The sequence below is a fragment of the Capricornis sumatraensis genome, chromosome 1 (genome assembly GCF_032405125.1).
Source record: "Capricornis sumatraensis isolate serow.1 chromosome 1, serow.2, whole genome shotgun sequence".
In the NCBI taxonomy this organism is placed as follows: Eukaryota; Metazoa; Chordata; class Mammalia; order Artiodactyla; family Bovidae; genus Capricornis; species Capricornis sumatraensis.
Window position 1 is genome coordinate 109,596,129 of NC_091069.1, and position 27,882 is coordinate 109,624,010.

General features: G+C 51.6%; 1 protein-coding gene across 1 annotated transcript in view; it reads left to right on the forward strand.

The window, feature by feature from the left end:
* The first annotated feature begins 1,570 nt into the window (after window positions 1-1,570).
* Window positions 1,571-27,882, forward strand: part of URB1 (URB1 ribosome biogenesis homolog) — a 79,017-nt gene continuing 52,705 nt past the window's right edge. Inside the window, exons 1-9 of the mRNA XM_068975463.1 lie at window positions 1,571-1,712; window positions 4,011-4,150; window positions 5,068-5,219; window positions 6,123-6,255; window positions 15,743-15,839; window positions 17,842-17,927; window positions 19,492-19,617; window positions 22,352-22,476; window positions 26,531-26,726. Of these exons, the coding sequence (XP_068831564.1) occupies window positions 1,571-1,712; window positions 4,011-4,150; window positions 5,068-5,219; window positions 6,123-6,255; window positions 15,743-15,839; window positions 17,842-17,927; window positions 19,492-19,617; window positions 22,352-22,476; window positions 26,531-26,726 (1,197 nt within the window). The remainder of the gene's footprint in view (window positions 1,713-4,010; window positions 4,151-5,067; window positions 5,220-6,122; window positions 6,256-15,742; window positions 15,840-17,841; window positions 17,928-19,491; window positions 19,618-22,351; window positions 22,477-26,530; window positions 26,727-27,882) is intronic.

The following is a 27,882-nucleotide window of genomic DNA, read 5'->3' on the forward strand; positions in this document are numbered from 1 at the left end:
TAAAAAGTTTTTTAAAAAAGAATTAAGTCTGTCTTTACTAACAAAGATTACCCTTTACAGCCTGAATTTTGGGTATATCCGTCTCTTAATACTGCTGCAAGAACTCGTATCTGGTTAGGCCACTTGCTCTGACCTGCCTACAAGGTAAGCATTTCCACAAGCACGATAGTCTTGCCAGGTCAGGGGCTCAGGGTCAATCCCATAGACGTTTCCTACTAGAGACTCTGGAACTTCAACAGTCACAAAAAAACACCCACGTCCTTAGACGTTCAATACAGACCTGCTTACAGAGCACAGGAGAGTATTTCCTCAAAGCAGAGGGCGAGCTAATGGATGATTCCAGGAATCACCAAATCACTCCATCTCATGACCTGGTTCATGATTTATTTCAACACACAACCAAGTATTGATGAAGGTGTATTAAGGAATGCACCAGCCTGCTTTTACTTATTTATTGATGCCTCCATATTTCATGCGGCTCTCAAGTCAACGAGTAACATCGTACAAAGACACACAGTCCTTTTTCCCCCAGTCAAAGGAGTTTTGCACGCATGGCATCATTTTCTCCGCTTGGCAACAGCTGGCTTCGCTGTTGCGCTGTCCACGAGGGGTTTTGACAGACGTGACTTCATTTGATCCTCTCCTCCCACCCTGCAGGGCCGAAAGGGTGCCCGTCCTCCCATTAGTTTGTCAGTCTGCGATGACATCGCACCAGACAAGCCTGTCTTTGTCCGAGAGGTGAGATAAGCTAAGGGTCGGGGTTAGGGACATCCGCACGACTTCGGACCGGTTGCCTGACCAAGGACCTCCCCGCAACAAGCCCGCCCGCAATTAAGTTCAGTCGCTCAGTCTTGTCCGACTTCTTTGGACCCCATGGACTGCAACACATCAGGCTTCCCTGTCTTTCACCATCTCCTGGAGCTTGCTTAAACTCATGTCCATTGAGTCGGTGATGCCATACAACCATCTCTTCCTCTGTCGTCCCCTTCTCCTCCCGCCTTCAATCTATTAGCCAGGGGCATCCACCCTCCAGACCCACCAACAGGACTTCGACTCTAAACAAAGCATCGAATCCCGCCGCGTGTTAATCATGTTCCAGAGGCCACAGCAGAGCCCCCTGAGGGCAAGAACGATCTGACTGTGCTGCGACCACGGGTCTGGGCTCGCGCCCTTCGGGAGCGGAGGATTTGGGGGTTCTTCTTGCTAAGAACCCTCGAGAAGGGCAGCCGAAGGCCCTCTCCTCGCCGCGGCCGAGCGGGGGAAGGGGAGTGTGTTGCGGAGAGTGTCGCCTCGCTCCCGAGCAACCAGCGCCCCAGCTGCGACCGTAGCACCACACGGGAAACCGGGACTCAGAAACCGTTTACCTCCACTACCGGATTTCCGCCGGCCCCCCGCTGCTCACAAGCCCCGCCTCTTCCGCCGACTTTTCCCTCGATGCCCCGCCCCTTCCGCCGGCCCCGCCCCCGTTCAGCCCACGTGTGATCCCTGAGACACTGGCTGGGTAACCGCGCGTTTGCTTCCGCCAGGTCTCGGGCCGCGTGGATCCCGGCGAGCCCCCGCCCTCTTGGCCATGGGGGTCCCCAAGAGGAAGGTCTCGGGCGGCCGGGACGGCGCGGCTGCCCCGGCCGGCGCAGCCAAGCGGGCCCGCACCGAAGAGCTCACGGGCGTGAGCTTCAAGGCTCAGCTGAGGGAGCCGCAGGGCGCGGGGCCGGGTGAGTGCAGGGGGGAAGAGAGCGCGAGCTTCTGTCTGCGTGGGGCCTCCGTGTGCAGACGCAGCAGCTCCTTTCTGCAGCGAGGGTCAAAGCCCAGCCTCCCGATTTGCAGTCGGGAAACCGAGACCTGGGTGCCGGGGATTCCAGGGCCACGATTTGCTTGATGGTGACAGTTTCCTGCGAGTACGTGCTTCCCCTGCCCGGGCAGCATCTGTCGGCAAGCTTTAAAATTCTTTTTATTGCAATTGTTAGGAAAGTGGATAAATGTACTCCTCATTCATCACAGCAGATATTTATGGAGTCCTGACTGTGAGTCGGGGGCTTCCCTCATAGCTCAGTCGGTAAAGAATCTGCCTGCAGTGGAGACCCAGGTTCGATTTCTGGGTTGGGAAGATCCCCTGGAGAAGGGCATGGCAACCAACTCCAGTATTCTCCATGTAGAATATCATGGACAGAGAGCTATAGTCTATGGGATTGCTCAAGAGTCAGTTCGGGGCTGTTCCGTGAGTCGGTTTGCAGTTACTGCCATGGCTCTCAGCTCTGTTTTGCGTAGCTTTGATTCTCCACCACTCACACTGACCTGAGAACATGTAACAAGCTATCACGTGAAGCCACCGCAGGGCCTGTCAGTTGACCAAGATTAGTGACTGATATGAAGTAGATTCTATAATTTCACTTTTTGAAAAATGTGATCACCCTGCACAACTTCTTGTAATCCATTAGAAAGTATTTAAATTATGAGGGCAAAACACAATCGAATTAGGCTAATATGTGGAAACACTGGCATTGTGTCAAAATGAAACCGTGACGGTGTTTCTCTCAAGTGAAAAATTATTAAGTTGATGGCCAGAATATCCTCAGTTTCTAGTTTGTCTTCCACAGATTTTTTTTTTTTTTAAGGATTGATATCTGCAACTGCTAGCCAGTGCTAGGAAGATGATACCTGCTTTAGCACAGAATTATACATTTCATTCATTCATTTGTTCATTAGTTTTGGGGGAAGAAAATGGCAACCCACTCTAGTATTCTTGCCTGAAAAATCCCATGGACAGAGGAGCCTGGTGGGCTACAGTCCAAAGGGTTTCAGAGTTGAACATGACTGAGTGACTAAGCACATACATTTCATTCATTCATTTGTTCATTATTTAGAAGGGGCTGTTATTTGCTGGGGTAGAGATCAAATGGTAAGAATCAGATGGGCCCTGCCATTTTTATAAGGCATGTGGAAGTGAGAACATACAGTATTTGTCTTTCCCTAACTTGTTTCATTTACTACCTTCAGGGTTCATATAGAATGTTGCAAAAGGTAAAGTTTCCTACTTTCTTTTTTTATTTTTTTAATTTTGGCTGCACTGAGTGGCATGTGGGATCTTAGGATTGAACCTGCACCTCTTGCGGTGGAAGCTTGGAGTCTTAACCACTGGCCCACCAGAAAAGTCCCCAGTGTCCTTTTTTAAAGGCTGAATAATATTCCATTGTGTGTATTTCTTTCCTTTGTTTTTTTTGATGTGGACCAGTTTAAAAACATTTTATTTTGCTGTAGTTATCTATTTGTTCACTCATTTATTTATGTATGGCTGCACTGTACAGCATGTGCCAGCTGAGTTCCCCAACCAAGGATCGAACCCATGTCCCCTGCAGTGGAAGCACAGAGTCTTAACCAGTAGACCACCAGGGTAGTCTGATGTGGACCCTTCCCTGATGTGGTCTTAACCAGTAGACCACCAGGGCAGTCCCTGATGTGGACTCTTTTTTAAAGTCTTTATTGAATTTGTTACAATATTGTTGCTGTTTTATGTTTTGCGTTTTTTTGGCCAGGAGGCCTCTGGGATCTTGCCTCCTTGACCAGGGGTTGAGACCTGGCCCCCTGCATTGGAAGGCAAAGTTTTAACTACCAGAAGTCCCTTTTATGTGTATTTCTGTGTATAGATATACCACATTTTCTTTATCCATTATGCCCCCATCAGTTGATGGGGGGTGGGGATGGAGAGCAGGGTTACATTGATAAAGACCCAGAGGATGCTCAGGAGCATTGGATAGTAACCCATCAGGAGGTTTCCTGCATCAGGAAGGGTTCTGCTCTCAACCAGTGACTTTGAAAGATGCTCCCCATGACTTAAGGACATGTCCTCTCTCTTGATCTCCGTCTCCACCCTGCTTCTCTGTTCCATCTTGTCATGGGCCGCTTCCGGTCACCTGGCTGTTTCCTGCCAGCCATCTCCCTCTGTCACCGTAGCACCTGGGATTGTTTCTAAAGAGACTGTCCTTATTAACATCTGATCATGACTCTCATTTCAGCCCTAGAGGCATTTGTTTCCGCTGCTAAGAAGCTCCCCCGAGAAGACGTGTATGATGTTGTGGAGGGGTACATCAAGATTTCTGTGGAGTGTGCCGAGATTTTCCAGCTCCTGAGTGGGGAGAAGCGCCCTGAAAGTGAAGTATGCTCTTTCTTACCTGGCCTGATGGGGAGAAGCAAAAGTTTGTGCTACTGTTGTGTTAGGGCTTCCTGGTGGCTCAGTGGTAAAGAGTCACCCACCAAGCAGGAGACCCAAGTTCAATCCCTGGGTCAGAAAGATCCCCTGGAGAAAGAAACGGCAACCCACTCCAGTATTCTAGCCTGGAAAATCCCATGGATAGAAGAGCCTGGTGGGCTATAGTCCACGGGGTCGGAAAAGAGTTGGACACAACTGAGTGACTAAATAACAACTATTACGTTAAGCTTGATGAAGAGAAATGTGATGTAAATCTCCAAAATATTACCAGCTTTCTATTGAAAATGATGCTTTTTGCCTGGGCTGTAGAGATACATTCATTTTTGCATTGTAACCTTTGAAAGCCTTTGGAGGAAAGTGCTAACTTGTTACTGGTGAATAATAGCAGAAGGAAGGATCATAGATTCTTGTCTAAACACACTTGGTTTCTGCATGGTTTCCTTTAACGGAAGGGAAATAGGTAAAGATTGTGTGTCCCAGGTACAGATGTATATTGAGTTGTCTTGTTTTCTGCTTCCAAAGGGGTTCAGAATTTGAGGTGTTAATGAACCTGTTGAAGTCTCAGGATTATTGCTGTAAGGCTGTAGACCTGCATATCCCCAAAGCAGTGAGGCGGAATCATTACTAGAAATTTCTCTTTTAATTTCATTTGGTTTAATTGTAAGCAAGCTGTTCTCTATTTAGCTAGACTCTTGGAGCAAGGCTAATTCCAGAGCTCCGGGCCTGGCAAATCTCTGTGTTTGATTCAGGATCTGGCAGGTTGAAAGATTTAAACCTGCAGGTAACTGTGGCTAAGACAAGTGTCTGTAGAGGCAGAAAAGAAAAGGAGATGATTTGTAAGCACCTCGATTCTGTCTTTGCAGATGCTTTTAGTGTTTCAAGTTTTCGAGGCCATATTATTGCGGACAGCCAGTGACCTTTCCCATTTTCACGTGGTGGGGACCAACATTGTGAAGAAGCTGATGAATAACCACATGAAGCTCATCTGTGAGTCCCTGTATGCCTCGGGTTACAGGTAAGTTGGCCGCCTGTACGTGGCCAGGACTAGCCTTGGACTTGGTCAGCGTTCAGCTCTCCACGAGGGCACGTGACCTTCCCTCTGCCCGCCCGCAGAGCTGAGCTGCTTCCGAGGCTGTGGCAGTGCCCTCCTCCTGTTGTTGGCTGCCCCCTCGCCGCCACCGACTGCTCTGCTGCTATGTGTCCCTCTGCTCCCGCCCTGCCACTCCCCCTGCGGTCTGGGGAGCACCCCAGACCTCCTTAACGCTACCTGTCCTTTTAACCCCCAGCGGCTTGTCTCCTAGGTCCTTGCAAACTCCCTCTCTCTCCACCTTCACAGCCTTGCGGAGGTGTCATCTCAGGGAGGCCCTCTCTGACCGTCCCATCCACAGCTGAAAGTGTGCCATAATATCCACAGCCATCTCCTGACCCACTGTCTGCCTCCACTGGGATGCAGGGTGCATGAGGGTGGGGCCTTGACTGTCTCGTAAATTGCCGTTTTCCCAGCACTTACCTAGAGTGTAGGTGCTCGGTCAGCGCGGATTCTGAGTAACCTACCGCAGGGTGGAAAGGCAGCCGGGCTCTTGCATCTAGAGATGTCCCCTGTGCAGAAGTCTTCTGGCCTGCACTCGGTGCAGGTGGGGTCCAGCTCCATGATGATTTACTGGAGAGAGACATCTCCATTTTCTCTCTGCCTTCATCTTGTGTTCTAGGATTGTCCTCAGACTCAGTTTTTTAGCTTTCTTTGAAGATTTTGTTGGGGTATTTTTTTTCTTAAAGAAAGGGCATGTCTCCATGTTTCCTTCCTCCTGGTTTCTGGTGTGGGGCCAGCAGACCGGACAGACAGGTTGCAGCTGGCTTGAGGCGAGGTGGCCTTTGTGGTCCTGCCGTCACGACACCAGGTCCCGCTTGTCTTAAACAGGATGGCTCGAGCCTGCCTGAACCTGATGGCCGCCATGGTGACCCAGGGTCCCGAGGCCGCCAGAGATGTCTGCAGCCATTTCGATTTGAATAAGAAGACCTTGTACACCCTGGTGACTAAGAGGGATCCAAAGGTGAGGAGTGTCTCATGAGTTTCCCCCTGCCCCGAGTGTTTCCTTTCCTTCCAGGGGGCTGCGGTGGTTCCTGGGTCCTCCTCTCTCTGGCCCCGGTCCTCACGTAGATGGAGCGGGAGGCCTCTGTGTGAAAGGTGTGCCTCAGCAGCCACTTTGAGCCTGTGAGGAAGGGTGGCCTCACCCCGGCTGGTGGTAGGGGCTTGGTCGCCTGGTGGGGCCTGAGTGACAGGGACGTCTGAGGCCAGCTCAGCGTGGCAGGGCCTCTCTGGCCCATGAGGATGGTGCAGCTGGCAGGCGTCTTCCCAGAGTGGTGGCGGTAGTCTCTGCGGGCCTCGCGGGGTGGTGCTCGTGGTGGTCCTCCTATGCTTGTTCCATCCACTGTGTGGAAAAGCCCTTAAGAGACCACACCAGTGAGGTCATCAGAAATGACATCTATGGCTTTTTAAGAAAATAATTATTATTTATTCTTTGCTTTATTTTGTGGCTGTGCTGGGTCTTCATTGCCCTGCCCGCTTTTCTCTAGTTGTGGCCCGCAGGGGCTGCTCTCCTGCTCTCCTGCTCTCCTGTGGAGCGCGGGCTTCCCCCTGCTGCGGCCTCTCCCCCTGTGGAGCACAGGCCCTGGGCACATGGATTTCAGTAGCTGTGGCGCTCTGGTTGCAGCTCCTGGGCTCTAGAGCACAGGTTCAGTAGTTTGTGGCACAGGCTCGGTTGCTCTGTGACGTGTGGGAATCTTCCTGGATCGAGGCTTGAACCCGTGTCTCCTGCATTTGGCAGGCGGGTTCTCTTTACCACGGAGCCCCCAGGGAAGCCTGACGTTTGTGGCTTTTTAATATGTTCCTGTGCCTCCCAGTTAGAAGTCTTAACAATGAGTAGGGGCTGGATTGTGCCAAAGAGAATCGAAGTGTGAACAGTTGGTGGTGAGAGTTGTCTAAAGAAGAAAGGTTTTCTAGGAGCTCCAGAAGTTTCTCTTGGGTTTGAAAGGATCTTGAGGGAAAAGCACAAGTTTCAGAATACGTGAGCTGGAGCACGGGCACCCTTCCAACCCCTGTGCCAGCTGTGGGTAGTCGAGGTGCCCTTTCCCCATTGCAGGGTCTGCCTTCCCCACTGAGCTTCCCATGTGGCGCTCGTGGTAAAGGATCCGCCTGCCAAGGCAGGAGATGTAGGTTCAATCCGTGGGTCGGGAAGATCCCCTGGAGAAGGGCGTGATAGCCCACTCCAGTGTTCTTGCCTGGAGAATCCTCATGGACAGAGGAGCCTGGCGCGTTACAGTCCGTGGAGTCTCAAAGAGTCAGAGACGACTGAAGCGACTTACACACACACACACCCCCTCACTGCTGGCTCCATCCCCCACGCCCCCTTCCTTGGCACTGGCATCAGGTGACAGAGGCCAACCTTTGTCTGCCTGGGTGGAGGAGCCACGTTAGAATAAGTGACTTCTGCAGCCAGGTGTGACCTTCTTCGCCGGCTCTTCCTAGGAAATAAAGAGTTTCTATTGCCAGGTGATAACTAGACTGAAGGTGAATCACAGTAACAACAGCGTCGAAGGTTTTTCTGGAATAACGAATAAGGTTTTCTCTGAGGAAAAGCTTCCAGGTCTTCGTGATTCCTGGATATACTATAATCGGTGTGTCCGAAGTTCCACTTAATGAGTGACAGCTCCTGGCATCTGAATGGTGTGTCTGACAAAAAGGTGTGTGCTGTCTGCCCCCGAGGGCAGACCTGGCTCTCTGGTCTTCTCTGGCCGTCAGCCTGGCAGTAATTACCTGTCAGAATCCCTTCCCTTTCCCTCCCTCAGTCTTGGCCCAACCCTCCCTTCCATCTTAAGTAAAGCGCATGCCAGCGGACAGGCCACCCGCCACTGCACAGCTTAGGAAAGCCCAGTCCTTGTCCAGATCCGGCTGCTTCAGCTCGGGGCCTCCACAAGTCATTGTACCTCTTGATCTGGAAAATGGGAGTTACTGTAGAAATGAAAGCATTTTTGCTTTGCTTAATCATCTGTATCAAGTATCTTACATACTTTGTGCGTGCTGTGCTAAGTCACTTCCGTCCTGTCCAACTCTCTGTGACCCAGTGGACTGTAGCCCTCCAGGCTCCTCTGTCCATGGGATTCTCCGGGCAAGAATACTGGAGTGGGCTGCCATGCCCGCCTGCAGGGGATCTTCCCGACCCAGGGATCGAACACGCGTCTCTCACGTCTCCCAGATGGGGTTCTTTACCACTAGCACCACCTGGGAAGCCTGGACCCTCTGCATTGGAAGTGTGGAGTCTTAGCTGCTGGACTACTAGGGAAGTCCGAAACTTTGTATATTGTAGGAAATTGTTTCTAGACAGTAAAAAAAACTTTTTCATATGGGAAATGTCAGAAACATTCAAAAATAGTCATCAGCACAGTGACTTCCTATGTCCCTGTCATCCAGCTTCAGGTGCTGCCATCCTTCCCTGCCTTTGGGTTTTGGGCCAGACAGTCAGTTACACAATCAGAAAAAGAGTCATGTCCGACTCTTTGCAGCCCTGTTGACTATAACCCGCCAGGTTCCACTGTCCTTGAGATTTGGTTGCCATGTCCTCCTCTAGGGGGTCTTCCTGACCCAGGGATTGAACCAGCTCTCTTGCTTCTCCTGCATTGGCAGGCGGGTTCTTAACCACTAGCGCCACCTGACGCACCCCTGTTACAGCTCATCGCACATGTATTTCGACTATAAATATTTAGTATCTCGAACAGAAAGCAACATTTTAGAAAACAAAAGCATGGTGCCATCATCATACTTAACACTGTTAATAATTTCTCACCATCATCTAATGCCTAGTTCAGTCTCAGCTTTGCCCCTACTGTCTCAGAAACATCTGTACCCTCTGTGGTTCAAATCAGGATCCACACAGGGGCTACATGGGGTGTTCTGCTGGTACTTCTCTTAAATCTCTCCAGATCTTTGGATTTTCTGCTTTTCTCCCACTTTTTTTTTTTTAAGCCATTTAGTTATTGAAGAAGCTAAGGGAGATATTTCTTTTCAGTGTTTTTAGCATTTTGGAAGGAGTTATTCAAGCCTCGTGAAGAAAGAGGATTATGAATATTTTTTCTCATCCAAAGAAAGCATTGTTAAAAGTCCTGTGCCAAAGAGCAGTTTTACCAAATATGTTTTGGTCTATTTCAGACAGTGTTTTGCAGAACATGCCATCAAGTTCAGGATGTTTTCTCCCTGGGATAACAGCCCTGTGAAGTCAGAGTGTAGGAATGAGGGCAGGCGTGTGTGGCCTTCTTGCCTTTGATGGAGTTTGCTGGAGACGCAGGGTGGCGGCTGGGGGCAGCGAGGGGCTGTGGTCAGGGGGACGAGGCCTGGCTGCGGCTGCTGGAAAACAAAGAGCCAAAGCTGTGTCTTGGGGGTCTTGTTTTCCACCGTGTCAGGAATCTGAACTTTGGGGTTCTCTGGGACATAAAAGATGGATGCCAGCGGGTAAGAACTAACTTTTGTTTCAGTTCAAAATCCATTGCTGGCAGCACCCGTGAGAGGGTCTCTGCTGTGTTCACATGGGATAGAAAGACCTAGAAAGGCAGGTCGGAACCAGCACTCCAGAGCCCTGATTCCCAGGACTTCAGTGGACAGAGAACCCCAAACATCGGGAGCCTTTCCAACTCATGAGGGAAGGATGAAACCTAATTTCAGTTTACCAGGCAAGTTTTCGCATTTTGCCAGGATTCTTTTGAAGTTTAAGGTGTGTGTAGACCAGGATAAGAGAACTGTGCTTGAATCAGGTGGCACATTGGTTTGAATGGTGAGGCTCCAGATGGCTTAGAAGCAGCGGTCACTTGAAGCAGTTACTGAGGACAGGGACAGTGTCCGAGTCACCTCTGCGTCCCTCCAGCCTGAGGTTATGACTCCTTGAGTGTCACTGGCGTCGTATTAATGTAGAGTTGGTGAATGAAGGCCCCAGAGCATTGCTGACACTGACAGAGTCAGAGTGTAGCTTATTTTCAGGACTTGAAGGGATCATTGTACCCAAACCACGTACTGTGAAGAGGCCCACAGGTTGGTCCCCAGAACCAGAGGGTAGCTTGGGGCTCTCAGTGTATTTGGAATAAAGCAGCCCAGGTCCTGCTGAAGTGGGTGCTGAGCTGTGGACGGAGATAAGCTCAGTAAGTGCGAGGACCTTGCAAAGCCTCCACTCGGATGTTACAGAGCGGGGTTGAATGCACATTCTTTTCTCCAGGAGAAACAGCCAATAAAACAAGACAGTTAATTTCATACTCACAGAGGCCTAAATGGTGCCACATATGGTCCTTGAACCTTGAGAAAAAGTGGCATGGAGCTGCCAGGGGAGCGCTGCGAAGGAGGCGCCTCTCTAGGCAGACTTGAGGTAGAGCAGGAAGCGGTGTGTGTGTGCAGGTATTTCTAACCATCCCAGGCCCAGTACTTTCTCACTTGGTAGTGGTGTAACCTCAAGGGAGGGGCTCCCCTGGTGGCTCAGCTGCTGAAGAGTCTGGCCGCAGTGCGGGAGACCTGGGTGTCATCCCTGGGTCGGGAAGATCCCTGGAGAGGGGAAGGGCAGCCCGCTCCAGTGTTCTTCCTGGAGAGTCACAGGGGCAGAGGAGCCTAGTGGGCCACAGTCCATGGGGTCACAGAGAGTCAGACGCGACTAAGCGACACACACATAAGCTTAAGTGAGGTTTTTAAAACCCCACTTTCCCATCTATAAGATAGGTGTGCTGGTGTCTCTACCTCAGATTCTTATTGTAAATGAGAAAACCGATATGCACTTGGCAGGGAGCCTGGCAGTCACGAGTGCTCAGGAAACGTTACTGATACGATGCTCCTCACCGCCATCATCGCCACAGCCTCTTCCACATCCTCATGCTGGGCCGTCACCACCCACACGCTCCTCACACTCCTCACGCTCCGCACCCCCCTCACCTCCTGACCTCCTCACCCCCTTCACCCCCCTCACCCTCCTCACCCCCTCACCTCCCTCACCCCCCTCACCACCCCTTACCCCCTCACCCCCCCTCACCCCCTCACCCCCCCTCACCCCCTCACCCCCCCCTCACCCCCTCACCCCCCCCACCCCCCCTCACCCCCCCACCCCCCCTCACCCCCCCACCCCCCCTCACCCCCCCTCACCCCCTCACCTTCCTCACCCCCCCACCCCCCCTCACCCCCTCACCCCCCTCACCTCCTGACCCTCCTCACCCCCTAACCCCCTCACCCCCTCACCATCCTCTCCCCCTCACCCTCCTCACCCCCTCACCCCCTCACCCCCTCACCCACCCTCACCCCCTCACCCCCCTCACCCCCTCACCCCCCTCACCCCCCTCACCCCCTCACCTCCCTCACCCCCCTCACCACCCCTCACCCCCCCTCACCACCCCTCACCCCCCCTCACCCTCCTCACCCCCTCACCCCCTCACCCCCTCACCATCCTCTCCCCCCTCACTCCCCCACCCCCCACACCTCCTGACCCTCCTCACCCCCCTCACACCCCTCACCCTCCTCACCCCCTCACCCCCCTCACCCTCCTCACCCCCTCACCCCCTCACCCTCCTCACCCCCCCTCACCCCCTCACCTCCCCTCACCCCCCTCACCTCCCTCACCCCCCCTCACCCTCCTCACCCCCTCACCCCCTCACCCCCCTCAACCCCCTCACCCCCTCACCCCCCTCACCCCCCTCACCCTCCTCACCCCCTCACCCCCCCTCACCCCCTCACCCTCCTCACCCCCTCACCCCCCCTCACCCCCTCACCCTCCTCACCCCCCTCACCTCCCTTATCCTCCTCACCCTCCTCACCCCCTCACCCCCTCACCCTCCTCACCCCCTCACCCCCCCTCACGCCCTCACCCTCCTCACCCCCTCAACCCCTCACCCTCCTCACCCCCTCACCCCCCCTCACCCCCTCACCCCCCCTCACCCCCTCACCCCCCTCACCCCCCTCACCCCCTCACCCTCCTCACCCCCCCTCACCCCCCTCACCACCCCTCACCCCCCTCACTCCCCCACCCTCCTCACCCTCCTCACGCTCCGCACCCCCCTCACCTCCTGACCCTCCTCACCTCCTCACCTCCCTTATCCTCCTCACCCCCCTCACCTCCTGACCCTCCTCACCCCCCTCACCTCCTCACCCTCCTCACCTCCCTCACCCCCCTCACCCCCCTCACCCCCCTCACCACCCCTCACCACCCCTCACCACCCCTCACCCCCCTCACTCCCCCACCCTCCTCACCCTCCTCACGCTCCACACCCCCCTCACCTCCTGACCCTCCTGACCCCCCTCACCCCCCTCACCTCCTCACCCTCCTCACCCTCCTCACCCCCTCACCCCCTCACCCTCCTCACCCCCCCTCACCCCCTCACCTCCCCTCACCCCCCTCACCTCCCTCACCCCCCCTCACCCTCCTCACCCTCCTCACCCTCCTCACCCCCTCACCCCCTCACCCTCCTCACCCCCCCTCACCCCCTCACCTCCCCTCACCCCCCTCACCTCCCTCACCCCCCCTCACCCTCCTCACCCCCCTCACACCCCTCACCCTCCTCACCCCCTCACCCCCCTCACCCTCCTCACCCCCTCACCCCCTCACCCTCCTCACCCCCCCTCACCCCCCTCACCTCCCCTCACCCCCCTCACCTCCCTCACCCCCCCTCACCCTCCTCACCCCCTCACCCCCTCACCCCCCTCAACCCCCTCACCCCCTCACCCCCCTCACCCCCCTCACCCTCCTCACCCCCCTCACCCCCCCTCACCCCCTCACCCTCCTCACCCCCTCACCCCCCCCTCACCCCCTCACCCTCCTCACCCCCCTCACCTCCCTTATCCTCCTCACCCTCCTCACCCCCTCACCCCCTCACCCTCCTCACCCCCTCACCCCCCCTCACGCCCTCACCCTCCTCACCCCCTCAACCCCTCACCCTCCTCACCCCCTCACCCCCCCTCACCCCCTCACCCCCCCTCACCCCCTCACCCCCCTCACCCCCCTCACCCCCTCACCCTCCTCACCCCCCCTCACCCCCCTCACCACCCCTCACCCCCCTCACTCCCCCACCCTCCTCACCCTCCTCACGCTCCGCACCCCCCTCACCTCCTGACCCTCCTCACCTCCTCACCTCCCTTATCCTCCTCACCCCCCTCACCTCCTGACCCTCCTCACCCCCCTCACCTCCTCACCCTCCTCACCTCCCTCACCCCCCTCACCCCCCTCACCCCCCTCACCACCCCTCACCACCCCTCACCACCCCTCACCCCCCTCACTCCCCCACCCTCCTCACCCTCCTCACGCTCCACACCCCCCTCACCTCCTGACCCTCCTGACCCCCCTCACCCCCCTCACCTCCTCACCCTCCTCACCCTCCTCACCCCCTCACCCTCCTCACCCCCTCACCCTCCTCACCCCCTCACCCTCCTCACCCTCCTCACCCCCTCACCCTCCTCACCCTCCTCACCCCCTCACCCCCCTCACCCCCTCACCCTCCTCACCCCCTCACCCTCCTCACCCTCCTCACCCCATCACCCTCCTCACCCCCTCACCCTCCTCACCCTCCTCACCCCCTCACCCCCCTCACCCCCTCACCCCCCTCACCCCCTCACCCTCCTCACCCCCTCACCCTCCTCACCCTCCTCACCCCCTCACCCCCCTCACCCCCTCACCCTCCTCACCCCCTCACCCCCTCACCATCCTCTCCCCCCTCACTCCCCCACCCCCCACACCTCCTGACCCTCCTCACCCCCTCACCCCCTCACCCTCCTCACCCCCCCTCACCCCCTCACCTCCCCTCACCCCCCTCACCTCCCTCACCCCCCCTCACCCTCCTCACCCCCTCACCCCCTCACCCCCCTCAACCCCCTCACCCCCTCACCCCCCTCACCGCCTCACCCCCTCACCCTCCTCACCCCCTCACCCCCTCACCCTCCTCACCCCTCCTCACCCCCCCTCACCCTCCTCACCCCCCCTCACCCCCTCACCCCCCCTCACCCCCTCACCCCCCTCACCCCCTCACCTTCCTCACCCCCTCACCCTCCTCACCTCCTCACCCTCCTCACCTCCTCACCCTCCTCACCCTCCTCACCCCCCTCACCCTCCTCACCCCCTCACCCCCCTCACCCCCTCACCCCCCTCACCCCCTCACCCTCCTCACCCCCTCACCCTCCTCACCCTCCTCACCCCCTCACCCCCCTCACCCCCTCACCCTCCTCACCCCCTCACCCTCCTCACCCTCCTCACCCCCTCACCCCCCTCACCCCCTCACCCTCCTCACCCTCCTCTCCCTCCTCACCCCCCTCACCCCCCTCACCCTCCTCACCCTCCTCACCCCCTCACCCTCCTCACCCCCTCACCCCCCTCACCCCCTCACCCTCCTCACCCCCTCACCCCCCTCACCCCCTCACCCCCCTCACCCCCTCACCCTCCTCACCCTCCTCACCTCCCTTATCCTCCTCACCCTCCTCACCTCCCTCACCCCCCTCACCCCCCTCACTCCCCCACCCTCCTCACCTCCTCACCCTCCTCTCCCTCCTCTCCCTCCTCACCCCCTTCACTATCACTACTGCCACCACTAAGTGAATGGAACTCGCTGGAAGGTGAAGACTCCTCGGTCTCTTCAGGCATTGAAGGCAGTGGTTCTCCATCATGTTAACTTACCTCTTGTCTTTAAAGTTAGTTTCTAATAATTGAACTCGGCAAATGCTGTCGGGTTGAGCAGTGGAGGCTCTGAGCCCGTGTGCTCATGCAGGGCCAGCTGACACGTGCCCTGTGTGACCGTATGCCCTGGATTCTTTGGGTGTAAAACAGGAATGTGAGACACAAGTTTGCCTTAAAGCTACTGAGAGGAGAAACTGGTGAAGTGGCCCTTATAGCCGCTCCTGAGGAGCTGGCCGTCGGTCATGGCCTTTGGGCCCTCGTTGAGGATGCTGCCCTTGGTCCAGCTGACACCCCCACGGGACAGTGTGGACTACAGTCCTGGGAAGGCCATGCTGCATGTGTGATGTGGCTGCATCTGTGTGTCTGCTGTGAATGTCTAATATCTGATAAAAACCAGACATCACCTCATGGGTGTCTCATCAAAAGCAGCACCAGCCTTTCCATCATCTCTGGATTTTCGAAAACAGAGACCTATTATCTCATGATGTGAGAGTGGATGGTGTGTAGACAGGCCGAGCATCTTCTGCTGTATACCAGAGCGGTCCCTGAACTAAAAATGTGTGTGTCCTACAGGCGGGGAAAGGGAGACTTATGCTTTGGTATTTAGAGACGGCTTGAAAGAAGAGGAGCAACTTCAGAGGGAAAGAGCAAAAGAAGAACCCTTGGTTTCCATAAAGAGATGACCAGTGGTTCTAGACGTCGACCCTCTGACAGTACCAGCCTGGAGAACCCTGTGATACAGGGTTGACCGGGACATTGAGGGGGCAGCCTCGTGTTCCTGCTTCCTCGGGGGGGTGTGTCTCTGTGTATGTGTGTGGCTGCGTGCATATGAACACCTGTGTGACACGATCTCCTTCGCCCCCAGGGAGTACATGACGTCCGGCTGGCCTACATTCAGTTTGCCCTTTCCTTTCTGATTGCCGGTGATGACAGCACCATCACGCAAGTGCTGGAGTTGAAAGGTAGGAGGGCCTTGTTGTCTTGGGGCCCAGTCTCCCCGTGATTGTTCTGAGCGTTTAGCGGGTTAACAAAGGTCAGCCGCCGCTGTGGCTGCCTTGCACGTGGGAGTGAAGGGTGTGTGCAGAGAGACTTTGGTCACCGTGGCTTGAAAGCCGCTGGTCAGTGCAGAGAGAGTGGTCCCTGTTGCACTAGCTGGGTGCCGAGTGAGCCTAACGGGGGAGAAACGCAAACTTCAGTTCAGTTCAGTCTCTCAGTTGTGTCCGACTGTTTGTAACCCCATGGACTGCAGCACACGAACAAGGGAGGCTTTATAGCTCCAGAAAGGATGCAGATTCATAGCCCTGGCTACTGAGCTTCTCTTAGTAGTTGTGGTTTTTTTAATGCCTAGTGTGAGCAGGATATCAGAAATTGAGCTTCAGAGAATTCTGGCTGGTGCCAGTCTCCCTAGAGCGAGGCTTGGCATGGTTTCATCCATTAGGGCCACCAGCATTTTTCTCAAGACCGTGGATGGCAGTGCAGAGAGGGTCGTCGTCCAGTGAGACCCCCGGGGTCAAGCCCTGTCTGTGGGTTAGGAGTGGCTGCCATCTCAGCTGGGGCCCTGAGACTCGTGGGAGGAGAAGAGCATGGGGGCCTGCAACCGTTTCCCTCTGTCCCCCAGCATGGGAGACCTGAGTCCCCTCCAGGGCAGGCTGCTGAGACCACTCACGAGCAGGTGCGGGTGTGGGTCCCTGGAGGTGGGCAGCCCAGGGCCAGGTGGCCACCCAGACCGCAGCCCCACGGAGGACACACCTCCTTCCCGTGGTGTCGTGCCCTGGTCCTGCTTGTTGCCCGCCTGCGTGGGATGCCCTCTGCCTCCAGGGCCGGGCATTTCTTCAGAATCTTGCCCCACGTCTTCTCAGTGTCCGGCTTTTATTAAACGGAGGATACTGGTTTTGGTGTCATCTGTCCACACTGCTAAAGGGGCAAGGATGCACTTCTGTTAAAGTTTCAGCAGGGCAGCTGGGCTAGGCCAGCCATTCCACATCCAGCCATTTATCCTAAGGGAATAATTAAGGAGTTGAGTAGAGGTTTTGTTAGGGGACATCTTTGTCTGTTAGCTGAAAATCGGACTCCTTACTACCCACCAGCGAGGGACTGAGCAAATTGAGCACTGGTCATAAGGAGGAATGCAGCTATCAAAAGGGATATAGAAATATACTTACTGATCCCAGATCTTTTAAGGGTATGGGACTGGGTGTAACTCCGTTATAAAACTGGTAAAATATGATCCCATTTTACTAAAAGTTTAACAGAATATGGACATACCAGAAGGTTAGCAGTCAACTGGGAACCCAGACATTACTCAGTATGAACTCTTGGGTAGTGGTGCGATGGTTGATTTACCTGGTATTTTCGGATTTTTTTTTTTTTTTTTAAGAATAATGAATTTGCCTTTGAAGAAATTATATGTGCTCATGAAGAATGTATAGAGCAAGAGAAACTGTAATGGGTTTGTTGCATTTTACCAGTGTCGCCAGTATGTCAGTAATGACAGAGCATCAAGCGGTGGAAGGTTGAGTCCTCGGGGAGAGAAAGCAAATAAATCAGTCCAATTCTACGGCCAGTCAATAAAGTGACAGCTGTCATTTTAAATACATCTCTGAGCTGGTCTAAGTGAAGAGTGGAGCTTTGGAAAACTAATCATACAATACATGCTCTTTTAAACCGTTAGTATTAACTTTACTGACGTCAATGTGAAAAAAGAAAGGGAAGATAGAACCAAAGAACTGTTGACCTTTAATGGTTCACTCATTGTATTGCTTTTAGATATTTATTTCCTATGTCACAAAACTAGTTTTTCCTGCTGTGAACTTGTGTAATTAAAAAAGACAAAACCTGAAAAAAAAAGGTGGGGGGGCAAATCAATGGCCTTGTTTGCCATACAATTTTAAGAAGTAATGCTCTCTCGTCTGTTCCCGTTCAAAGTATTTTTGAATCTAACGCTTTGAAACTTTCTACTTTCAGAATTTATTCCTTGCATTTTTAGCTCAGGCATCAAGGAAGATAGGATCTCCACCATCAATATTTTGTTGTCCACACTGAAAACAAAGGTACGTGTTTGGTGATCAGTATTCCTGTCACGTGTTTGTTCCAGTGTTTTTTGACAGGACTTCAGAGCTGTGACCTCATGGGTGATGCGAGTTGTTGTGTGGGTTGGATGGGAAACTGTTTCTTAAGCAAGAACTTGGTGGTGGTGAGCGATTCTGAAGGAGACAGCTGCCATTTCTTACAAGAGGAGAAAAACTGCTACCTGCTTCCCCCACCCCCTACCCCATTCCACAGGAAGCCACTGGGGTAACTGCGAGCTGTAAACGTCAGCCCTTCATCACGTGCACACCTAGCATGCTGTGTTGTGTTATATAATAACACAAAATGTTATTTTGTGTCATCTTCCATATTCTGCCTTATATAAGCATCTTGCAGAAATCTGAAAACTTGCTGAAAGGATCGCTGTCTTTGACACAGAAGCCTCTTCCATGATCCAGGAGAAAAACTCTGTGAGCCTCCCCAAATAAAAAAAAGTTGTCCAAAGGCTGTGAGCTGGCAACCCATATGAAAAGGGCTCGTGAGCACATAGCATTTAGTACTTCTCAACTTGGGCACAGTTCTGTCCCCCATGGGCCGTCTGGCAAGTTTTGGTTGTCATAACCGGAGAAATGTGACCGGCATCTGGTGAGCAGAGACCAGGGTCGAGCAACCACTATAGGCTGCTTAGCCTCCTGTAGTGCAGAAGGCAGCCTCTCACAACAGTTATTTGTCCCCGCATGTCAGTAGTACTGAGGTTGAAAATTTTCCTGGATTCAAAGCAGAGCAAGTCATGAGATTACAGGTTTTTTCACCCACCAAGTTGGCCTTGACTTTTCAGACCTGATACTCAGCGCCAGCAAAGAATCAGGTGCTTCCCTGGAGGAAGTGTTATGGTCCCTCTGGAAGACAGCAGGTCTGGCAGTGCATGTCAGAGGTCTTGAAAATGTGTATCAACCTGGAGGCGGGGTTTTGGGAGTCGCCTCAGATCACCCAGGGAATGGATTTGAAATAACTCATAAGCCCTCAGAGATCCGGGCTGGGGGCTAGGTTGGGAGGGGCTGAGAACTTGTGCACCATTCCAAGTGCATAGGCAGGGACGCAGTGCAGGCTGCTGCTCATGGAAGCAGCCTGATTGTACCCACCTGGGGAATGGGTACATGAGTTACCATCACTTCTGGGATAGAATGATGATCAGTCCTCCAAAACAGTGTTCTAAAGGAATTTTTAATGATGTGGAGACAGTTCATGCTGCATAAATAAAGCAGGTACAAAGCTATATATAATTTCAAAGAAGTTAAAAAAACCCAAACCCCAATAAAAACCCAATACACTTAATATATACACATGTATATATTTTGCATGTGTTGTGGGGAGGGGCAGAGGCTGAAAGGAAATATACCAAAATGTAAACTGTTGGTGTCCTAGGAAGGTGACAATATTGATGAATTTTGTTTTCCTCTTTACATTTTTTCTTTTTCTGGCTAAGTGTTCTGCCACAAGTCTGTATTATTTTTAGTTTATAATGACGAAATCCAACATGTTTTAAAAATCAGCTTCCTTGAAAGCCATTTGTTCTGTTGTTTTCAGGTAGTTCACAATAAAAATATCACAAAAACCCAGAAGGTGCGTTTCTTCACTGGACAAGTGCTGAACCACATAGCATCTCTCTACAGCTGGAAGGGGATTGTTGACGTGAGCCTGGACAGCGTCGAGGTACAGTCTCTGGGGTTCGCTTGGCATCACTGTTAGCATGAGATGCCCAGAGCTGGAATACTGAAGCATCTATACATATTATCTTGATGGCTCAAGTGGTGTAGAATCTGCCTGCAATCCAGGAGACTTGGGAGACGTGGGTTTGATCCCTGGGTTGGGAAGATCTAGAGGAGGAAATGGCCGTCCACTCCAGTATACTTGCCTGGGAAATCCCATGGAAAGAGGAGCCTGACAGGCTACAGTCCCTGGGATCACAAAGAATCCGACACGACTAAGCGTGCATGCACACACAAAAACATGATCTATGCATACACCTGCCTTAAAAAATAAGTCCCCCCGTTTGATCTGTTTCTTTTGGCCTGTGGTTATATTAATTATCTACCTAGATACAACATGACTCTTTTAATTAGAGTAAAATTTTTTCTAATCTCTGAGGTATCATATTAAACTTTTTTTGTCTTTTTCTTTAATGAGCTGCAGGGCATCTCCATTTTCCCTGCAGTGTTTGCATGGTGGACTTAGAGGGTAGATTCCCGCTCTCTCCCCCCTTGCTTACCTCTCCTCTCCCATCTGTTCTTCTCACATCTTTCCAGTCATCAGAGTTTCAGGGCCTGTTGTCTCTGCTTTAGGATCCTGGAATCTAGGGAGCATCAACTTCCTCGCCTGCTGACGGGAATGGTTTGCTCTGTGCGTGTGCTTACTTGCTCACTCATGTCCGCCTCTTCGTGGCCCCATGGACTGCAGCCCGTCAGGCTCCTCTCCCCACTGGATTTCCCAGACAAGAATACTGGAGTCGGTTGCTATTGCCTACTCCAGGGGGTCTTCCTGACCCAGGAATCGAACCCCCATCTCTTGCCTCTCATGCGTTGGCAGGTGGGTTCTTTACCACTAGTGCCACCTGGGAAGCAACAAGTACTAGATAAGAAGAGTCACTCTCTTGAGGACCTAAGGCCTCCATACCTTTGAATTTTCCTTGTTTTGATTTTTCTCAGGGCATTTCTGAACATGGACTTGGCCAGAGTAGTGAAGGCTCAGACTTCCTGTTAACTTTATGGTAGTTAACCTCTCAAGAGCCCACTGTTGTACCCCTTTTTATCTCATGACCTGCCTGTGTCCTTATTCTGCACATATTTTATACGTTCCATAACCAGGAAGCCCAGGGGGCTTCATAAGAACACTCCCAATTGTGAAGTTTTATTCAAAAGAGCAAGAGAAACTAAGTCATTCATAAGCTTGTTTGAAAATACAGGTTTAAACTTGCCCCTCTCAAGAGTTTTGTTTTTGCTTTCTGGCTGCACTGTGTGGCTTATGGGGTCTTAATTCCCTGACCAGGGATTGAACCTGCACCCTGGCCGCGAGAGCGCAGAGTCCTGACCACAGGACCACCAGGGCAGTCCCTAACGGTTCTATTGCATAGGTGAGGACACGGAGAATCGGGGCATTAAGCGATGCTCTCGCTACTGGTAGTCTGGTGTCCAGACCCCATCCTGAACCTCTCCTGGGGCCTGTTAAGATTTGCCTTGTTAGAATGAAAGATGTTCCTGTCACCTAGGAGATTCTAAGGGATTCAGGATCTCCATGTGAGATGTTCCACTTGCCCCCATCACTCAGAAAACTGCAAGGGTTTTAGGAGCTCTGTGCCAGGAACGGGGCAACAACCAAACACTTCCATCTTCTGCCACAGTATCACAATGCAAAAGCAAGAACAAGCTTAGAAAAAAATTAAGCATGTGCTGTAAACAGAGAATCTTTGCTACTGGGGGTCCCAAGACTGACCTGCTCTGTACTTCCTGTCTCGGTGCTGACCTCAGCGTCTCATCCACAGTTTCCTCCTTCGTCGAAAGGATGCGATCCTGTCTGCCCGGCCAGGCTCACGGGGCTGCACTAACAACTACTGTAAAGTGCTCGGAGACAATCAGAGATGACAGAAAATCTCAAAAGTTATCTGTAGTTTCTTATGGTCCCAGCAGCCCCCTGTTTGTTCAACTTTAAAAAGGAAAATTTTAATTCAGTTTATTTAAACTGAAAAATAAACTAACAAACAGAAAAACCCACAGTTGACCCATTCTCCCCAGTCCCTTGACCCCCATGTCTGACAGCTACCAATCTGCTCTCTGTGAGGTTTTTTAAAAAAATTATTATTGTTTTATTTGTTTATCTTGTTCAGATTCCACATATCAGAGCACTTTTAGGTTTTGATTGGTATTTCTCTTTTTTGTGCAGTTTTGTTTTTGAATTATTGCTGTTGTTCAGTCGCTAACTCATGTCCGACTCTTTGTGACCTCATGGACCACAGCACGCCAGGTTCCTCTGTCCTCCACTATCTCCCGGAGTTTGCTCAGATTCACGTCCATTGAGTCGGTGATGCCATCCAACCAAATCTCATCCTCTGTCGTCCCCTTCTTTTGCCTTCAGTCTTTCCCAGTATCAGGGTCTTTTCCAGTGAGTCAGTTCTTCGCATCAGGTGGCGAAAGTATTGGAGCTTGAACATCAGTCCTTCCAGTGAATATTCAGGGTTGATTTCCTTTAGGATTGACTGGCTTGATCTCCTTGCTGTACAAGGGACTCTCAAGAGTCTTCTCTAGCACCACAGCTCGACCAGGTGTTTAATTTAAAGTGTTTTCTGATTTGCTTTTAATATGAGGCATGTGCTGTTGTCCAGTTTTTACCCTGTAGTTGTTAGTAAGGCTTATGAAGCTTGGATGGTCATTGAGTGTCTTTGAAACTCTCATAGACTTCTGCTGAAGACGCAGGGAAGACCATGGTGCGGGAGCTTGTTCATAACTTCCTGATGGATCTGTGCTGTTCGCTCAAGCATGGGATCAATTTTTACGATGCATCTCTCGGTACCTTCGGCAGGTAAGGCTGGAGCTTGTGTGCACCCTGAGTGTGAGTTCTCAGAGGCCGTCACATTCGTGACTTCCCGTGGGGATCTGTCAAGTGATAGAAGTGTAAGGGGTTAGAACTAGCGTTTCAGATGATGCCTGACTCATTTTGGGGATGAACTTGGAATAGGACTCAGATGGTTCCTGTTCGTTGTGGGCACTCAGGGCAGAGTCTCAGGGGAGTTGACTCAGACACACGGTGTGAGGTGTCTCACCCAGGAGGGTGCTGTGTCCACTTGGGGACAGTGCATCAGATGAATCTGAGAATAAATCCAGAGACAAGGGGCCCTCCCGGGGGCCTCCCCACAGTGCTTGGTGGCTGCCGTTGCTACCCCAGTTTTGCAGATGAGGGAAAGGGGCCCACAGAGGTCAGGTCACTCACCCTGTAAGTGGCGGAGCTCAGGTTGGAACCTGGGAGGTCTTGGTTCCCAGCCCACACTCTTGACGGCCACACAATCCCCCTCTCCCCAGAGCTGGCTGCTAGTGAGTCAGGCTTACAGAGTTTTCTTCTTGCCTTTTATTTCATATTGCACCATTACGATAGCATTTCATTGGTAAGGAAGCATGAAGTCCACAGCTAATGGTTTCTATTATGTTCTTTTGGACATTCTCTTTAAACCTATAATAAATATCTGTGTTAATTTTTAAACCAAAATACCCTACTGTTAGATATAGCGTTCATCAATCTGCTTTTTTCCCATTTGACAGTAAAAATATTGGACAGATTTTCTCGTCATCATGAGTGACCCTTAGTTTTATCTCCTTGACATTTTATTATAAGAATAGAGTTGATTAAAAAAAAAAAAAAGAATAGAGTTGGTTTGCTTTGGTTTCCACCAGCCAGGCAATGACTGATTCCCTCAAAATGGGATTAACCTAGGGAGAATTTTTCTCCCTGTTCGTGCCTTTGAACTTGGTTAGATTCTGTAGTTATTATGCATTAACTCGCCGTGTCATTTCTAAATCTTTCAACTTTGTTTTGGTGATATCGTAGCTTCTCTGTCATCAGTGAGAGAAAACTTGTTTTCTCGCTGAAATGTAAGAGCAGACTTTTATAGTCTAATATAAACATGTTGAAAAATGCCTTTGTCCTGTGAAGGAGACCCATAAGGTAGATGAACGTCATGAACATACTGGATCAACTTGCGGTCGTGGGTCTGTTTAAATAAGCGGTGGTTTATGTAAAATTTTTCAGCCATGGACCAAAGGCAAATTTTGTGCTTAGAGAGAGGAAGCGGTTTTGTTTGTGGGGTGTTAATGGAAAGCTTTGAGAAAACTGAAATGCCTGGCTTCCCAGTGGTCGTCAAGCTCCCTTGTGTCCTGCTGGCCTCCGTGCAGATGTCACCATGTCAGAGAGGCCTTCCTTGGCAACTCTTCACGAAGACAGACCTTCCACTCTCACTGTCCTTTTGCTTGGCTCTTGCTTCTGATGGCGACTTACCACCACTTTGCATATTTGTTTGCTTGCTCATTATCCGATGGGCAAGAATCGGTGAGAACAGAGGCTAGTCTGTTTTTGTTTCCCTTTTTCTCTCATTTCTGGCGGTGCTGGGCCTTCGTTGCTGCGTGGCAGCTTCCTCTAGCTGTGGGGTGTGGGCCTCTCGTTGCGGGGTCTTGTTGTGGAGCTTGGGCTCCTAAGCACGAGAGCTTCAGTAGTCGTGGTGCACGGGCTCAGTCGCCCCGTGGCCTGTGGGACCTTCCCGGACCAGGGATCAAACCCACGTCCCCTGCGTTGACAGGTCGATTCTTAACCACTGGACCAAAGAGGTCCTGGCTAGTCTGTTTTGAATCCCGAGTCTAGGACAGTGCACATAGGGAGGCATTTTAGCATAGGCCAGGGTTGGCCAACTTTTTCTCTTAAGGTCCAGGGAGTTAAGTATGTCAGGCTCAGTGTATTACACTGTCGCTACTGTGGCCACTCAGTAGGCCATTGTGGTACCCAAGCAGCCACAACATGAATAAACAAGTGGGTATAACCGTGTTCCAATAAAGCTTTATTGGCAAAGGCAGGTGGCAGGCCAGAGCTTGCTGAGCCCTGTTGTGGAGGTTCAGAGAACAGTTTCTGGAGTGCCTCAGAGACCTCAGCAGGTTATTGCTCTTCTTTGCCAGTATTGCCTCATCTGTTTAAAAAATAAAAAAGAGAGAGATACGATTAGCACCTACCTCAGAGAGTGTGTGGTAACTGCTTAGAGCAGTATCTGGCACCCACTGCAAATTCTGTAAATGTTGTTCATTTTATTACATCATTGATTAAAATGGTGTGTGTGTGTGTGCCATATTTTTGGCATGCTTTGCAGATTTAACATTTTGTGCATTTGAAAGCACAAAGTGCGTTTTGCTCATGAAATTTTCCTATTAAGAATGTTAAGCTTTTTAAAAGATAGCTTTCTGATCAAAATTACTCTCTAATTCAAATTTTGAAAATTCTTTATTATCTGTAAAGTATCATATTGCATCTTAGTTTTGGTGAGTTTTTAAGGGGCTCCAAAACCAATGGTCCCACAAGCCATCAACATGACACGCCAGTGAGGCTGATTTTGAGTTTTTTCCTGGATATTATGACTTCCAGGGACAAGCTTGATACAAAAATGTTTCTGGGGATTAAAACCCACTTAACTGCCTAGATCCTGAGTTAGGTGTCCAGGTTTGTGTAGGTTTTAAGTCTGTAAGTTTTCCTGCTTTTATCATCTTATATCTTTGAAAACTGCCCACTTTGAGACAAGTTTCAACTGTTTTCATACAGTAGATTGCCACCGCCCCACACTAGCTTCTTTTGCCTGCTAAGTGAAGGTGTATTAATTTGAACTAAGCTAGAAACAGGGAAACAGAAGACCTGTAGAAGGACTCTGTGCCACTTGGCTAAGTTCTAGAAATAATTCTATGGCACTCTGGACTGTGGCGTTTCATGAGCACTTCATGGGGGAAGTGTCATCTTTGCATTTTTGTTTACAGTTTTCCTTATGTGTGCATTATATGTTTGGCTGTGCCGAGTCTTGTTGCTGCACACAGGCTTTCTCTAGTTGCGGTGCGAGGGATTGGCGTCCCAGTGGCCTCTCCTCTGCGGAGTATGGGCGCCAGGGCGCGCAGGCTCAGCAGTTTTGGTACACAGGCTGAGTTGCACCATGGCATGTGGGGACTTCCCAGACCAGGGATCGAACCCATGTCCCCTGCTTTGGCAGACGGATTCTTTGCCACTGAACCACCAGGGAGACCCAATATAATCTTTTTAAAGGAAAATGCATGCCTCTGTGATTTTTACTTAATGTGCACATACGTCTTCATATATGTGCTTTTTCATGTGTAGTTGGAGGAAGTGAAAGAGAAAGTCGCTCAGTGGTGGCCCACTCTTTGTGACCCCATGGACTCTCCAGTCCATGGAATTCTCCAGGCCAGAATCCTGGAGTGGGTAGACTTTCCCTTCTCCAGGGGATCTTCCCGACCCAGGAATTGAACTGAGGTCTCCTGCATTGCAGGTGGATTCTTTACCATCTGAGCTAGTAGGAAAGCCTGTAGTTGGAGGAAAGAGGTCAGTAAAATCTCAAAAGGAAATTTTACAATTGCTTTTATGCTGTGGGTTTAGAGAGAAAGAATTTCTTCCTTTTCTCTGAAAGTCAGCTGAACTTGAGGGAGGGAAGGAGAGGTGGGAAACAAGACAAAGGGGAGACTTTTTTTAGCTGTTCAAAAGTAGGGGAGTGAGACGTCCCTGGTGGTCCAGTGGTTAAGACTCTGTGCTTCCAACACAGGGGGCATGGATTTGATCCCTGGTGGGGGAAGTCCCGCAGGCTGAAGAAGTAGAGGAGTGAAGTTCAGGCCCTTTGGTGGAGAACAGGAACCCCACAGACCATGAGAACATCTCACTCTGTGCTCTGAGGGAAACTGACCAGAAGGGAAATTTGCCCATCGTTGCATCACAACATAAAACTCTGTGTTTACTCGCGGGTTCCGAGGACCTGTCCCGTCATCCTGAGAGTTCGGCGTGTTGTGAAAACCCCCCGCTCACCCCTCTCTCTTCTGTCTTTCTGTGACAGAGGAGGAAACCTGACTCTCCTGCACTTCCTGCTGGGTTTAAAAACTGCAGCAGACGATGAGCTGGTCGCTGAACTGGTGGTGAACATTCTGAAAGTGTGTCCGGACCTACTGAACAAATACTTCAAGGAAGTGACGTTTTCCTTTCTCCCGAGGCTGAAGTCCACTTGGTCAAATAACATCAGACTGCTAAACAAGGTGATGACCACTGCATTTTGAAGTCTGCCTCGTGGGGTCGTGGGTGAAGTGTGAGAAGTTGGGGTGGTGAGGATGGAAGGTGGGGTGACATCCTGATAAACTGCAGGATGAGAAACTTCTTTCAGCTATTCTCCCGGTATATTTTTGTTGTTTTTCAGTCGCTCAGTTGTGTCTGACTCTGCGACCCCATGGACTGCAGCCTGCCTGGCTTCCCTGTCCTTCACTATCTCCCCGAGTTTGCTCAAGCTCATGTCTGTTGAGTCCGTGATGCCATGCAGCCATCTCATCCTCTGTCGCCCCCTTCTCCTCTTGCCCTGAGTCTTTCCCAGCGTCAGGGTCTTTTCCAGTGAGTTGGCTCTTCGCATCAGGTAGCCAAAGTATTGGAGCTTTAAGCTTCAGCATCAGTCCTAGATGATGTTAATTCAGTGTCTTTTTCTTCTAAGGACATTTTACTTTTCACTGAGCTGCATTTTGAGGTTTATGCTGCTAAATCTGTTCAGCCAATTTTATTTTCTTCATCCAGATTTCACTTCGAATGTGATCTTGATGAGTTTAGCCACAGTTAGGCTAGAATTAGCAAAATGCCTGACCGTGAAATGCAAGCCAGGGAGCAAGGCTATTTAAAGATTGCCATTTCAAGTTCTTAGAACAACTTGAAACAAGCTGTGTCTTGGTGGTCTGTCCTGCGGATATGAATGAATTTCCATCTGATCGTGGTGTCAGCCGCGCCTCGTTTACCAATGGCAGTACCTGCTACAAGTCCTTCCATCCACCATCGCTCCTTCTCTCAGCCGTATGATCTGCCTCATGGTAACAGGGGGCCTTCCAGGTGGCTCAGTGGGTAAAGAACCCACCTGCCAATGCAGGAGACCCAGGAAACTCAGGTTTGATGCCCGGGTTGGGAAGATCCCCCGGAGAAGGAAATGGCAACCCACTCCAGTATTCTTGCCTGGAGAATCCCATGGAAAGAGGAGCCTGGCAGGCTATAGTTTATGGGGTTGCAGAGTTGGACACGACTGAGTGACTGGGCATGCAGTGATAACACACCTGGAATTATTTTTTTGTGCCTTGACTTGGGCAACGGGTTATCTGCAAAACAAACTTAATCCATCATTTTCCTTGAGCACCCGTGTGTGCGGTCCGCCTGTGTATTGGG